The sequence below is a fragment of the Mobula hypostoma genome, chromosome 24, assembly GCF_963921235.1.
Source record: "Mobula hypostoma chromosome 24, sMobHyp1.1, whole genome shotgun sequence".
Taxonomy (NCBI): domain Eukaryota; kingdom Metazoa; phylum Chordata; class Chondrichthyes; order Myliobatiformes; family Myliobatidae; genus Mobula; species Mobula hypostoma.
In genome coordinates, this window is record NC_086120.1 from 34,087,660 (window position 1) to 34,103,730 (window position 16,071).

Here is a 16,071-nt window from a genome sequence, read left to right on the forward strand (position 1 = left end):
CCTGATAGAAATGATAGAATTCCTTGTCCTTACCTACCACCTGATTAGCTTCCACATCCAACACATCCTCTGCAACTTCTGCCATCTCCAAAGGGATCTTACCACAAAACGTATCTTTACCTTCCCTCCTCCATTTTTTGCAGGGATCACTTTGTGATTCCCTTGTCCATTTGTCCCTCCCAGCACTTTATCCCTGTAAGCAGCCCAAGTGCTACACCTTCCCATTCATCTCCTTCCTTACCTCCATTAAGGGCCCCAAACAGGCCTTCCAGGTGAGGCAACACTTAACCTGTGAATCTGCTGGGGTCGTCTATTGCGTCCGCTGCTCTCGATGCGGCCTCCTTTACATCGGTGAGACCCATCGTAAATTGAGGGGCTGCTTCGTTGAGCTTCTCCATTCCGTTCACCAAAAGTGTAACTTCCCAGTGGCCAAGCATTTTAGTTCCCAATCCCTTTCCGATATGTTGGTCCATGGCCTCCTCGTGTGCCAAGATGACACCATCCTCAGGGTGGAGGAGCAGCACCTTATATTCCGTCTGGGCAACATCCATCTTGATTCCCTCTCCCCTCCCTTCTTCTATTCCCTACTCTGGCCTCTAATGTCTTCTCACCTGCCTATCACCTTCCCCTGGGTCACCTCCTCCTTCCTTTTCTCCTATGGTTCATCTTCCTCTCCTATCAGATCTCTTCCACTCCAACCCGTTATCATTCCCACCCACCTGCCTTCACCTATCACCTTCTACCTATCCTCCTTCCCTCTCCTCACCTTTTTATTTGGCATTGTCCCCTTCCTTTTCAGTCCTGAAGAAGGCTCTTGGCCCGGAACGTCTACTGTTTACTCTTTTCCATAGATGCTGCCTGATCTGCTGAGTTCCTTCAGCAATTCGTGAGTTTTGCTCTGGATTTCCAGCATCTGCAGACTTTCTTGTGTACTGTTTGTTTTACTATGCTCAGTGATATTTATAAAATTACAGCATCTCACCTATAACACAGTTTGACCAATAACATTTTAGTGCTGGAAGAAAGATACAAACTGGGCAGGTTTTCAATTAATCATCATTCACAGAAACCTCAGTAAAAATTAGTACTTCTATTAGACTGGACTAAACTCAATTAACCTTTTAAGTTCAAAGTAAATTTATTATCAAGGTATGTATATGTCACTATATACAACTCAGAGATCAATTTTCATGTGGGCATACTCAATAGATCCAATAATCATCATAGAATCAATGGAAGATCAAACCGACAGGGTAAACAACCAGAATGTAAAACTCAATGAACTGTGCAAACACAAATAGAAAAAAAGAAATAAGAATAATAAATAAATAAATAAACAAACGATAAATACTGTATCAAGAACATGAGAAGTGAGACCACAGGTTTTGGGAATATTTCGATGACGGGGCAAGTGAAGCTGAGTGAAGTTATCCACCGTTGGTTCAAGAGCCTGATGGTTAAGGGCTAATAGCTCTTCCTGAACCTGGGAGTTTGGGATCTGTGGCTCTTGCACCTTCTTCCTGATGGCAGCAGCAAGAAGAGAGAATGAGCTGGGTGGTGGGAATCTCTGATGACCGATGGTCTTGGTCTATTGACTACAATGCAACAATGTAAACAAAACACTGTATCATTTTGGAATTTGGAGAAACAAGAAGTTAACTTTTATTGCATATAATGTACTTAATTGCCTAATAGTGCTGATGCTTTGCAATAGTTCAAATAAGCTAAAAATGTTTTGTTGATGATTTTCATTTGTACTCAGTTTCTGAGGCTTCTTGCTTAAGTGTTCAACAATGATCAGCCAGCTTTGATGGAATCCAGTTGCCCTGATATTGTTTCCCCATGACCATAATGTCCTGATGAAACCATTCACCATTCTTGTCACTGACAGCGCCAAGATTTTCAGGGAAGAAGTCTAAATGGGAATGCAGAAAGTGAACCTTTAGTGACACATTGCACTTCATGGTTTTGTATGCTTGAAGCATGTTGTCAACCAGCTACATGTAGTTTGGTGCTCCGCAGTTATGAAAATATTCTGCAACATCCTTGAATGCCTTCCATGCAATTTTCTCCGGTCCCACTAGAAGTTTTTTAAATTTCCTGTCATTGATGACTGTTCGATTGTGGACAAACAAAAATGCCTTCCTCAATCTTGACATCAGTTACTCTAATTTGAACTACGAATTGAAATAACAAATATAGGTGATTTTATAAAATGGTGCGTGATTGGGAAATTGCATGGTGATTTTCATGATCAGCAGCCCAAGATCCGCAAGATACACCCAAAAGTATTCAGGAAGTAAAACCTTTGTTGTCCAGTGTATTTGCTATAAATCTGATGTAAATTTTCTATTAGGATTTGAGATTTGGCATAGTATTTAGACAGAGCTTGACATTGACCTTCACTCATGCCAAAAGACCAAGGAACTGATAGTAGACTTCAGGAGAGGGAAACTAGTGGTCCATGAGCCAGTAATCATCAGAGGATCAGAGGTGGAGAGGGTCAGTAACTTTAAATTCCTGGGTGTCACTATTTCAGAGGAATTGTCCTGGACCCATCAATAAATATAATTGTGAAGAATGCACAACAGTGTCTCTATTTCCTTAGGAGTCTGCAGAGATTTGGCATGTCATCAAAATCCTTGGAAAACCTCTCTAGATATGTGGTGGAAAGTGTGCCGATTGGGGGCATTCTAGCCTGGTATGGGAATACTGATGCCTTTTGAGCGGAAATTCCTACAAAAAACAGTGGACTTAGCCCATTGTGTCATAGGTAAAATCCTCCCAACTACTGAGCAGATCTACATGATACGTTGCCATAGAAAAGCAACATCCATCAGCAAAGATCCTCACCACTCAGGCCTTGCTCTTTTCTTGCTGCGGCCATCAAGAACCTCAGGAATCATACCAGCAGGTTCAAGAACAGTTATTACCCTTCAACCATCAGGCTCTTGAACAAAAGGGGATAGCTACACTCATTTAAGGACTCCTTATTTTGTTATTTCATGCTCGTTATTTATTTATTATCTGCATTTGCACAGTTTCTTTACAGATAGCAGTTCCTGTTTAAAAAGAATCTTGGGGTTGTATGCGGTGACATGTATGTACTCTAATAATAAATTTACCTTGAACTTTCAAACCCTGTAAAAGATTTAAGCTTCACATTAATTTATTTGTTTTCTCCCCTATGTTGCACTGGAATTGAAGTTATGTGGTGCTCATCCTTCCTTTACCTGGTTATGCCACTTATTTCAAAAATTGGTTCCTTTTAACACTTGATTATAAGTTTCTAATCTGTTCATATGGAGCTTAAAAACCTTTGAAATTTTGCCAGCATTTTCATTTCAAAGTTGAATATATTTCCCTTTCAGTCTATTGAAATAACAATTTGTCAAATTTCTACTTTATGCATATACTTATTCAGAGAAATTAATCAGTCACTATTGATCTGAATCTCTTTGGAATTGTAACTTCAGCTGTTCTGCAAGACAACGTTCTGTTTGGATGACTGATAAAAATTAGATACTTATCATTAATTTAATTTTCATTGTAAATGCTTTACAAGAATGCACAGAGTCCATTCTACGGGATGTAGGCAACTTTTATAAATGTATTTCAAGCAAATGGTGCCTCAGGAAGTCTACTTAACTGATGGACCATCACATCAATTTAAATTTCTCACACAATGGCCGGTGGCCACTTTATTAGGTACATCAGCTTATTAATGGAAGTATCTAATCAGCCAATCATCTGACAGCAGCTCAATGCATAAAAGCAGGCATACATAGTCAAGGGGTTCAGTTGTTGTTCAGGCCAAATATCAGAATGGGGAAGAAATCACTGACTGAACCATGGCCAGTAACAATAACACGGCTTAACAAGATCCAACTGTAGCATCAAACTTCCCATTGGAGGAGAAATCAGTTAATGTAGTAAGTAATTGGAACTTAAAACTTCCTGATCTGTGTGGCCATGTACTGTACAGGCCATTGCATGCAATCACTTAGCTATCATTCTTTGTCACCATTTCATTTTGTGAAGAGAGGCATTGAAAAGATTAGTCTGTATGAAAGATTGGAGGTTTGTAGTAAAACTTACAATTTACATTATAACTGAGAACTCAACCAAATTATTACAAATCTGCAGTATTAGGAGGTATAAATTCAATTAACTAACTTTAAAGTATACATAACAAACTAAATACTTTAATCAAAGCATAAAATATTTAATGCATTTCTGTGCATGTTGTGATTTGAAAATTTGCAGCCTGATCTGTCTTTCAGCTGAGTTGTACACATTAGTATAGCAACACCATCAAGAGAGTGAATGCCTAGTTATGTGATCATTTCCCAGCAGACACCGTAGTACATGTCAGACCAGAGGACACAGCCTCAGAATAGAGCAGTGTCCATTCAAAATGGCAATGAGGAGGAATTTTTTTCGCTAGAGCGAGGTGCACCTGTGGAATTTGTTGCCACAGGTGGACGTGAAGGCCAAGTCATTGGTTATATTTAAGGCAGAGGTTGATTAGTCAGGAATACCAAGAAGGCAGGAGACTGGGGCCAATATAATGGATCAGCTACAATGAAATGGCGGAGCAGATATGATGGACTGAATGGCCTAATTCTGCTCCTATATCGTATGGTCTTATAATCATTCAGAAGTGATAAGCCTTTTGGCCCATTGTATCTATGCTGACCAGCAAGTAACCACCTATACCAGGGGTCTCTAACCCTTATTACACTGTGGACCGGTTTAATATTGACAATATTCTTGCAGACCAGCCGACGGGGAGTGGGATGTTCAAGTAGGGTTGCCAACTTTCTCATTCCCAAATGAAGGACAAAAGTAGCAGTCAAATACGGGACACTTATGTTTACCCTGAGAAAGACTACCATGACGATGAAGCCTTGCGCGGGCACCTGCAACATGCGCATGCGTGTACCTGCAGGTCTTTTTTCTACAAATCGGTTTTGGCTTAAACTTTCCGATTCTGTTAAGTGAAACTACACTGTACATACATTATTTCTACTTTATGTAGGCAGTGTATTTATATCATTCCTGCTTTTACTATATGTTAGTGTTATTATAGGTCTTATGTGTTATTTGGTATGACTTGGTAGGTTGTTTCAAGTTCAACAGTGCGTGACAGGGAATGAGGAAACCTGCAGCTGACTCGTATCGTTTCATATCGCCAAATCATACCATTTCCCCGCAGACACCGTAGTACATGCTTTGCAGCCCGGTAGTTGGGGACCACTGATTTATACTAATCCCATTTACCAGCATTTGCTTCACAGCTGTTTTAGCCTTGATGATTCAAGTGCTTGTCTAATCAGTTCCTAATCCTATTCTTGGCATAGATTACAATTGACTTTGAAATTACATGTGCAACACCAGTAACATACAACACATATCTGTGACTTATCCTGTTATTGTGCTGACATTGGCTTTTACTGTTTGCATGATTTGTGCTTTTTCCCCCTCTCCGTGCATTGGGTACTTGTTGGTCTTTTTTAATGGGTTCTTTTGGGTTTCTTGTTTTGTGCTTGCCCTTACGGAGATGAATCTCAAGGTTGTATAATTTATGCATTCTTTGATAATAAATGTACTTTAAACTTTGATTTTAAAATGCTTACAGTACTAGGGATTTAAAAAAAATGCAAGGACAGTAACATTTCAGATTTCTCACCCAGATCTGTCAAAAACACCCACAGACATTGTAAGGGCACCTTTCACCTTCTGTGGATAAGGTCTTAATTACAATTTCATTTGCTGAGTCTTAAATTGAAGCTAAGCTGGAATATTGAAAAGTAAAAGACTGCAGGTGATGGAAATTTGAAATAACAACAGACTGATGGAAGTATTTAGGTCAGACAGCATCTGTGGAGAGGGTAGTTCTTCACGATAGTGTTTATATTTCCTCACCAATGAGGAAAGTTAGACATGTTTTACGCTGCTGGAAAAGGAGAGGGGTGTAGAAAACTAAACAACTGTCTGTGATAAGACGAAGACCAAGAAAGGATCGAATAATGTAAGGTGATGCCATTTGCAGCTGAGAGAAGGTGTTGGATATCTTTTTACTTCCCCAATATGACAGTTGACTCCTCTGGAGGACACAAATAAACGCTGAGGAAAAAAAGAAAATACAACACCCTTACGAGATACAAAACCATTGATGAGCAAAATACTGCAGATGGTGGGAATCTGAAATAAAAATAGAAACTGGTAAAGCTGATTATCTGAATTTGTTGAGCTTAATGCAAACAGCCCTCGGGATACTGCCGTCAGAAGATGAAATGCTGTTTTGAGCTTCATTGGAACAGGGCAAGATGCCAAAGACAGGGGGCTGGAGAACTGAGTTGAAAAGCAATTGGAAGCTCAATCTCCTTTGTCCATTGAATGAGGAAGGTTCTGCAAAACAGTCACTAAATCCACACTGTGCTTCTACTTTCCTCTGTAAATCTTTGAGATGCCGTTCCGATTGCTATTTAAAATCTGCCTCTTTAATACCTCCTCACAGTTCTTTCAAAACATTGTTTTTCCCTTATTCCTCTGAGAGGCTCCCAGAATTATCTGGATAATGAGCTGTTTTCAAAAGTTCAAAGTAAATTTATTATTAATGTATATTAATATCACAATATACAACTCTGGGATTCATTTTCTTGTGAGCATACATATTAAATTTATAGAATAAAAATAACAGAATCAATGAAAGACTTCCCAACTAGGGTGTTCATCTACAGTGCAGAAGACAAACTTTGCAAATACAAAAGAAATAATAATAATAATAATTAAACAATAAATATCAAGGACGTAAGATGGAGTTCTTGAAAGTGAATCTATTGGTTGTGGGAACATTTCAATGATGGGGCAAGTGAAGTTGAATGAAGTTATCCCCTTTGGTTCAAGAACCTGATGGTTGAGAGGTAGTAACTGTTCATGAGCCTGGTAGTACGAGTCCTAAGGCTCCTGTACCTTCTTCCTGATGGCAGCAGAGAGAAGAAAGCATGACCTCTGCGATAGGGGGTCCTTGATTATGTATGCTGCTTTCCTGTGACAGAGTTTCACGTAGATGTGCTCACAATTATTACTTTGTCACAAATTATTATTCAGCCCATCTCTCAGAATACTAGACAGGTACAGAAAGCATGTTGTTATAATCTCCATTTTATGAAAAAAAGGATTAATAATTAGTTAGAGAGCTATGATAAACCTTTGGAGATCAGATTAAGGGAAAGACCAATGTTGACAAATTTGTGAGAATATCTACTGCAGGTTAGGTTAGAAAACTCATCTAAGCAAGGACCTGGCCCTCTAGCAATTCTCCTAACCCCACAATAGGTCTACAGTGGATGCAATCTCACTGGTCTTCCACTCGGCTTTAGATCACCTTGGACAATAGTAACACCCATGTCAGGCTGTTACTTATTGACTATAGCTCAGCATTCAATATAATCATATCATGGCTCCAAAACCTGGGCCTCTGTACCCTCCCTCTGCAGCTGGACATCACAGTCTATGCAGATCAGAAAGAACATCTGCTCCTCACTGACAACAAGGATGTGTGTTTAGCCCACTGCTCTACTCTCTCTACACTCACAGGTTAAACACCATCCATAAATCTGCCGATAACACAACTGTTGTTCCCAGATTTTAAATGATCACAAGGAGGCGTATAGGAGTGAGATAAACCAGCTGGTTGAGTGGTGTCACAGCACCAACCTTGCACTCAATGCTAGTAAGACAAAGAAGTTGATTGTGGACTTTAAGAAGGGGAAGTTGAAAAGGTACACACACCAGTCTTCATTGAAGGATCAGAAGTTGAACGGGAATGTCACCAGACACTCGCAGATTTCTGCAGATATACCATGGGAAGCATTCTAACTGGTTGCATCACTGTCTGATATGGAGGGGCCACTGCACAGATCAGGAAAAGCTGCAGGAAGTTATAAACTCAGCCAGCTCCATCACGGGCACTAGCCTCTCCAGGATCCAGGATACCTTCAAAAGGTGACGCTTCAAAAATACAGTATCCATCATTAAGGACTCCCATCCCCCAGGACATGCTCCCTTCTCATTGTTACCATCAAGGAGGAGGTACAAAAGCCTGTAAACACACACTCAGTGTTTCAGGAACAGCTTCTTCCCTTGCACCATCAGATTTCGGAATGGACAATGAACCCATGAACCATCAGTATTTCTTTTCCCTCTCTGTTAACTACTTATTTACTTGATTTATAACCATTTTAAATTTAATTTATAGATGTTATTATAATATATTGCTGCTACAGAACAATTTCACAAGGATATTAAACCTGATTCTGATGTTAAACAGTTGTAAATAATGTCAATCTGTTTCCATTTCTGGAGATGACTGCAATTTAAAGCACAAATTTGAACCACAGTCCAGTGATATCTGTCCTGTTCTACTTAAAACTTTATTTGTGTAATGCAGGTTTACAGAATGATATCCATTTTGGTTTCAGACAGTCCAACAATCTTTTTTTGAAGAATCTGGAACTGTAACTAAGTCCATTAAGGAATCTTAAAGTCAGAGGAATTTGCACAGTCTCTATATCAACATACACAGGGAGAACTTTGCTTCCCTTCTCTATGTATTGCTGCAGATTCCACTCAGATACTCTTCGGCACCAACCGCTTTTCAGGGAGTTCTGGGATAGGATGATGATGGTGACTTTGCTTTGCTGGATAACATTGGTAATTTCTGTAATCATTAGCCTTCCACCCACTTGGTCCTGGTGTTCTACAAATCCTTTATGCCCATGTTCATGCAGTATCTCAGAAATATGTAACGCCACTTCTTCATCCATTTCACAAAACCAGAGGGAGAAGTCATACTCAAACTTTGAAAGTAGTCCATTAGAAGATGCTGCTTTCTTGAGTGCCATCAGTTAAAATATAATCATAATTTTAATAACCATTCCTTGAAACAACTTAGTTTTGAAAATTCTTATCTTTAATTTCAGAAATACTTATGTCAAGCTGATCTCCTGCTTTCTTCAGCTGCTCACACTGTGCTGCCAACTCACTGAGCTCCTTTTGTAAATGCCTATTCAGTTCAACATACTCTCTGCTTTGCTGGTACTGAGAATCCACATCTGGCATTGACACTTCTGCTTGGCCTGGGCTCACAATCTCTGTGGGGGATTAGAAAGGATTTTTTTTTTAGTAAAATGGCATCTGATCCCATTGCAGAAATATGTTATTCTTATACTTCATTTTATAAAGCTACATCAAGAAGATGATTTTGGGGTTCTGAATGATTAGATGAACTTATCTCGTAGGTTGCAATTTTACTGGGCATTTTCACCTAGCTTACAGAAAGCAAAAGCGATAGGCGTTTATGAAAGGACTTTTAAGTTTCTCCTGAGGTGCTCTGCAACCAAGAAAACATCTCTGTAATTTCACAGACACAAGAGATTCTGCAGACTCTGGAAATCTTGAGCAACACACACAAAATGCCAGAGGGTCAAGCAACATCACAACAAGGGAATAAATGGTCAAAGTTTCAGGACTGGAAAGGATGGAGACAAGCCAGAATAAGAAAACTAACTCTGTACTTAACATGGAGAACAAGGAAAACATTGGATGAGTTCACTTTTAAAAAAAATGTAAGTGTCATGTGAACACTTGCAGGAATATTAATAGCTCACTTTCATGTTACATGAGGAGGAATGAGAGGTGATGGTCTTTGCACTGTATTGCAAAACAACAAATTTCACAACATATGTCAGTGATAATAAACCCGATTCTGATGTGCCTGGCAGAAGGGATACTTTGACTCAATGTGTGGTAATTTAAAGTATGCAGGCAAAAAAGCAGGTGGAAAGTGTACAAATTAAACTTCTAAGTATTCTCAAATAAATAGCACCCGACTGCTTAAGAAAAAGTGAAACTGAAGCTCAGTGTAAATTCTGATTTAAACACATCATGCAACTTTAAATATTTATAGTCTTCTGAGAAACCAAGTTCTTACACCTGCACTTCCTGAACATTAAAGAACATATTTCCATTAAATCTCATCTTAGCAAATTATAACACCATTTGAAATATTAAGTATCATTATTGTAAATCAATCTTTGCACAACAAGGTTCAATACACAAGATAATGTACAAATATCTTGATCTGGTATATTATTTGAGGCATTAATATTGGCCAGGACTTCAAGGAAGCATTTCTAACTCTTCTTTGAAACGCTGCCTGAGCAGAGGCAGGGCTTGCTTGGTTTAATGTCTCCGAAAAAGCAGCATTTTGTTTGTACAGTACTGAAGCGTCAACCCAGATTTTGTGCTGAAGTTTTAAGTAGATTAGATTTTAGGATCAGTTCCCACAAGACCTTTTAACCCACTGTCAGTTGTCGGGTTAATTAGAAATGACTAAAAGATACTTTCAGGAATCCCTACTGTAATATTATTTCATACAATGTAGCAGTTGCAGAAATTCTACTGTTATAATGATTTTCTTCCAATGGTTCAGCAATAGAAGAATCTTGTATATTAAAGTTAATTAAAAGAAGACAACAGGTAATGAATGTAATGATAATGAAAGAACGAAACAACCTGTAATTTGTGATTAAAATTAAAATACCTTCACTGCCTTCAACGAATAACGTGAACACTGGATCATCCAGTCTGGCACTTCTGACATCTTCCAAAATCTGTTCAACAGTTGGAGGCTCAGGCCGAGTTGGCAGAATGACACGCTTCTTGTTTGTTGATGTCATACCATACACTCATGTGCCAGTCTTCCACAAATGAAGAGCACATGCAGTTTTGTTAAGGGAAGAAAAACACAAATACTGAGTGAAATTTTATTACAATATGCATGGACTAGGACAAAAGAACACACTTAATCGGCACCCTGTCTTCAATCTATTTTTTCTTTACAACCTTGATCAATGTACAGTGACGTATGCCATTTATGACATGGCTATTCTTGATACATCACTCATACAGGAAACCTCTACCACCAAGCAGGATAGAATGATACCACTAAGGAAAAGATAACTTTGGATTTGGTGTTGTGCAATGAACCAGATTTGATTAGGGAGCTTAAAGTAAAGGAACCCTTAGGAGATAATAACCATTATATGATAAGAATTTACTCCTCAGATTGAGAGAGGGAAACGGAAATCAGATTTATCAATATTATAGTTTAGTAAAGGCAACTACAGAGGCATGAGAGATGAACAGGCCAAAGTAGAATGGAAGGGGGCCCTAACAGGTTAAATGGTAGAGCAGCAATGGCAAGAGTTTCTGGGAGTAATTATGAAGATGCAGGATCATTTTATCCCAAAGCATTCTAAAGAGAACGAGGCAATTGTGGCCGACAAGGGAAGTCAAAGGCAGCATAAAAGCAAGGGCATAATACTGCAAAAATAATGTAAAGCTAAAGGATTGGGAAGTTTTAAAAAAAAACAACAAAAGGCAACTAAGAAAAGCAATAGCGAAAAGATGAAATATGAAGGTAAATGAACCAATAATATAAGACGACACCGGAAGTTTTTTTCTGATATAAGAAGAGTAAAGAAGAGGCAAGAATGGACTCCAGATCACTGGGGAAATAGTAATGGGGATCAAAGAAATGGCAGATGAACTGAATAAATATTTTATGTCAGTCTTCACTGTGGAAGACACAAGCAGTATGCCAAAAATTCGAGAGTGCCTGGGGGCAGAAGTGAATGCAATCATTTTAAGCTGAAAAGTCTGAAAGTGGATAAATTATCTGGACTGGACTACACCCCAGTGTAATGAAGGAGGTAACTGAAAAGCTTGTGGAGCCATTAGTAGTGATCTTTCAAAAGTCACAAGATCCATGACTGGTTCCAGAGATCTGGAAAATCACAGCTGTCACTCTACAATTTAAGGAAAGGAAGCAAAAGACGGAAAATTATAGGCTGTTGGTCTGATTTCAGTGGTTGAGTCCATTTTTAAAAATGAGATTTGAGGGTACTTGGAAGCACATGATAAAATAGGTTGTAGTTGGCATGATTACTTCAAGGGGAGATCTTCCCTAACAAATACGTTCAAACTGTCCAGCAAGTAACAGGCGGGACAGACAAAGGGGAGTCAGTGGATGTTGGATTTTGAGAAGGCCTTTGACAAGGTGCCACACGAGGCTGGTAAACAAGATAGGAGCACATAAATCTGCAAGAAAGATATTAGCATGGATAGAAGTCTGGTTCTCTGGCAGGAGGCAAATAGGGAAAAAATGGGAACTTTTCTGGTTGGCTGCCGGTGTTTGGCAGAGGTCAGTGTCGGGACTGCTGCTTTTCCTATTAGTATTTGGATGACTGCTTTCTGGCAAGTTTCCAGATGATACAAAGGTAGGTGGAGGGGCAGGTAGTGTAGAGGAAGCAGAGCCTGCGAAGGATTTGCATGGGTTGGAAGGATGGATAAAGAAGTGGCTGATGGAATAGCATAGGGAAGTATATGGTCATGCAAATTGGCAGAAGGAATGAAGGCAAAAATTCACAAATCAGAAGTGCAAAGGGACTTGGGAGTCGTGATGCAGAATTCCCTAAAGATTAGCTTGTAGGTTGAATTGGATGTAAGGAGAGCAACTTCAATGTTCGTGTTCAATCAAAGAGTGCTAGAATTTAAAAGCAGGACATATTACCGACGCTTTTATGAAGCATAGGTCGGACCACATTTAGAGTGTTCTGTGCATTTTAGGTTTCGTATGTATGGAAGGGTGTGCTAGCATTGGAGAGGATCCAGAGATTTATGAAAACGATCTTGAGGATGAAAGTATTAATGATTTGAGGAGCTTTTGATGGCTCTGGGAATGTACCATTGGAGTTTAGAAGGATGTGGAGCATCTCACTGAAACCTACTGAATTTCAAAAAGCCAGGATTGAGTGAATGTGGAGAAGATGTTTCCTACAGTGAAGAAGTCTATGACTAGAGGGCACAGCCTCAAAATAAAAGGATATCCTTCAGAACTGAGATGTAGAGGAATTTCTTTAGCCACAGAATGGTGAATCTGTGGAATTCATTGCCATAAGACGGTTGGAGAACGTCATTGGATATTTTTAAAGCAGAGGTGGTAGATAGGTTCTTGATTAGCAAAGGTGTCAAAAGTTATAGGGAGAAGGCAGGAGAATGGGTTGAGGGGGAAAAATAAACTAGCCATGACTGGATGGTGAAATTGACTCTACGAGCCAAATGACCTAATTCTGCTCCCATGTCTCATGGTTTTAAAATACTAGACCCAAAATCAAGAACATAACAAATATGAGCAAGAACAAGCCATCTGGCCTGTCAAGCCTGCTCCACAAGATTATTGTTGATCTGTCCGTGGACTCACCTCTACCCATCTGCTATTCCCAATGACATTTAATTCCCCAATAATGCAAAAATATTTACCTTAAATACAGTATACTTAATGAGGTAGCCTCTACTGATTCTTTGGGCAGAGAATTTCAGATTTGCTGCTCTCTGAGGAAACCAGCTCGTCCTCATCTCTAAATCTTTGTCCTAAATCTACTCCCTCACCTACCAGTTGAAGCAACTTTCCTGCCTCTATCTTATCTATCCCTTTCATAATTTTATTTCTGTAAGAGCCCTTTTCATCTTCTGCATTCCAGTGAGTATTGTCCAAGGTGACTTTATCTCTTCTCCTCACCTAATCTTCTTAATTTTGCGAATCAATCTGTTGAACCTCCTCTGCACTGCCTCCCAAAGACAGTCTACTTTTCCTCAAGTAGAGATCAGAACTGCATGCAGTTTTCCAGGTGCAGCCTTACCACCTCCCAGCTTGTAAATGCAATTCCTCTAGCAAGGAAGGCCAACATATCATTTGCCTTATTAGCCTACTGTAACTGAAGGAGTTGTGTGATTCATGGACCAGCATGTCCAAGTCCATCTGCACAACAGGATGCTGCTTTCACCATTTAAACAATAATCTGATCTTTTATTTCTTTCCAAAGTGGATAACTGTGCATTTACCAATGTCACACTCCATCTGCCTGATGTTTGTCCACTCATTTCACCTATTTATATCTCTTTGCAGCCTCTCTGCACAACTTGCTTTACCACTCACTGTAGTGTCGTTGGCAAACTTAGATACAGTAGACTGTCCCCTAATCAATAATGTATATTTTCTACAGATGTAGGCCCAACACCAACCCCTATGGCACCCCACTGACTGGTAATCAGCACAACACCCATTTATTCAAACTTTCTGGCTTGGTTAACTAATTCTCTATTCATGTTAATACTCCCAACTCCATGCATTCTTATCTTATGAATAAGTTTTTCATGCAGCAACTTATGGAATGACTTCTGGAAATGTAAATATGTACTGTACAAAAGTCAGGCACTTTGGCTAGGTAGCTATACAAATATAGATATTACAGTAAGTGCAAAAGTCTTGGGCACATATATATAGTTAGTGTTCAGCAGTTTCCCTCTAGTCGCTGCTTGTAATATCCTCAAACTCTACTGTATTTATTTCCCCTCGTAAATTAAGAAAATGGATTTCAAGATACTCCAGAATGTTTTGGCAAACAGGGGCAACTTGTCAAAGCGCGTCTAAAAGTCAGCAGGTCGAGCAGCATCTGAGACGGCAAAAGGAATTGTCCATGTTTCACATCGAGACCCTGCATCACTTTAATTCACCCACCCCCACCCACCCCATGCGGCCCAACACACTGAGCCGCCCCAGCGGACTTTGGCTGCTCCTTATCGCAACATCTGCGGTCTCTTGTGTCACTGTAAAACAGGAACTCACTGCCCGGCGCAAACTGTTGCGACAAGATCGCCTCTCAAAGGGCCACCCTGCTGCGCTCGGAGGCCGCAGAACCGTGGAGAATGGCTTGGGTCCACCGGGCCGGGGATGGGGACTTGGAAGCGACCGAGAGGGTCTTGGCGCCAGTTAGGCCGCAGATGGAGGTTCGCGCGGCACCGGTAGCCCGGTGCGAAGTCCACTCCGACTGGTATCCCTCCACACCTGGGCATCGCCAGAGTCTTACCTTGCACCGCCGCCTGCTTCACCGCCGCAGCGGCTCCACGTCATCGTTCAATCAACCCGTAGAACGGCCCGCTCCTTCTGACGGCATCGTTCAATCAACAGAACGGCCCGCCTCTTCATGGCGTCATCACTCAATCAACCCGTAGAACGGCCCGCCCCTTCTGACGGCATCGTTCAATCAACAGAACGGCCCGCCTCTTCATGGCGTCATCACTCAATCAACCCATGAAACAACAGACCCCTTCATGATATCATCTCTCAATCTACCCAGAGGATGACACACCCCTTTCATATTATTAATTAATCCAGAAAACGGCGCTTCAACCCTTTACCTCTTCCACCTATCCCTTCCCAGTTTATTCCTCCAATTCTCTCACCTTCCCCCCCTGACCTATCACTGCCATCGTGTACTCCTTGCCTTCCCCCCAGTCTAGCTGCTTCCTCCTTCCTTTCTAGTTCAGAAGAAGGATCTTGGCTGAAGACGTTCACTGTTTATTCCTGTGGATGCTGCCTGACTTGCTGAATTCCTGCAGCATTTTGTGTGCGATGCTCAAAATTTCTGGCATTTGTAGAATCTCTTTTGTTTATGATTTGTGACTCCTACTGTCATCATTGCTCGATCAAACACTTGGACTCATTCCCCTTCCTGAATTAATCAAACAGGGCTGAGGATGGGTTTCACCATCTGACGTCAATATGCAGTCTATTTTAAGGTGAAGGAGCACAGCCTGATCATTGAACAAGGCTCCTTACTTCTTGAATCTTTTTTTCACTAGGCAATTTATTAATATGGTAAAGTGGTCGAGATCAGTGAACAGGAGGGCCCAATTACCTTAGAATGTTGTTCAAATGAGTAGGGGAACACTGTACCCATAGTTTTCCAATAGATTAAAGGTTTCATAGCCCCTCTGCTATTTTTATTTTCCCAGTGATAAATTGTCTAATTTCTGTCCTATTAGAGTTCACATTTGCCATCATTAGCCTTCCTATTTAACACCTAATGAAATTTAAACTCTTCTCGGGCTTCCAGCCAGGTACAGATGTTGATTTTAACTGACGTTTTGATGACAAAC

At 40.3% G+C, this 16,071-nt stretch overlaps 1 protein-coding gene across 1 annotated transcript; it reads right to left on the reverse strand.

Moving 5' to 3' along the window:
* Positions 1 to 6,629: 6,629 nt before the first annotated feature.
* c24h19orf25 (chromosome 24 C19orf25 homolog) lies at positions 6,630 to 15,109 on the reverse strand. Its single transcript, XM_063032245.1, has 3 exons — positions 15,000 to 15,109; positions 10,613 to 10,769; positions 6,630 to 9,161 (listed from the first exon to the last, which is right to left on the reverse strand). The coding sequence occupies exons 2-3, from the start codon at positions 10,746 to 10,748 to the stop codon at positions 8,959 to 8,961; spliced, it is 339 nt and encodes a 112-aa protein (XP_062888315.1). The 5' UTR covers positions 10,749 to 10,769; positions 15,000 to 15,109; the 3' UTR covers positions 6,630 to 8,958.
* Positions 15,110 to 16,071: the final 962 nt, after the last annotated feature.

Excerpts from the sequence above, each read along its gene's own strand:
- c24h19orf25 (XM_063032245.1), bottom strand. The coding sequence starts at position 10,748 with ATGACATCAACAAACAAGAAGCGTGTCATTCTGCCAACTCGGCCTGAG. Across the intron at positions 9,162-10,612 it reads ATTCGTTGAAGGCAGTGAAG|AGATTGTGAGCCCAGGCCAA; the intron begins GTATTTTAATTT and ends AATCCCCCACAG.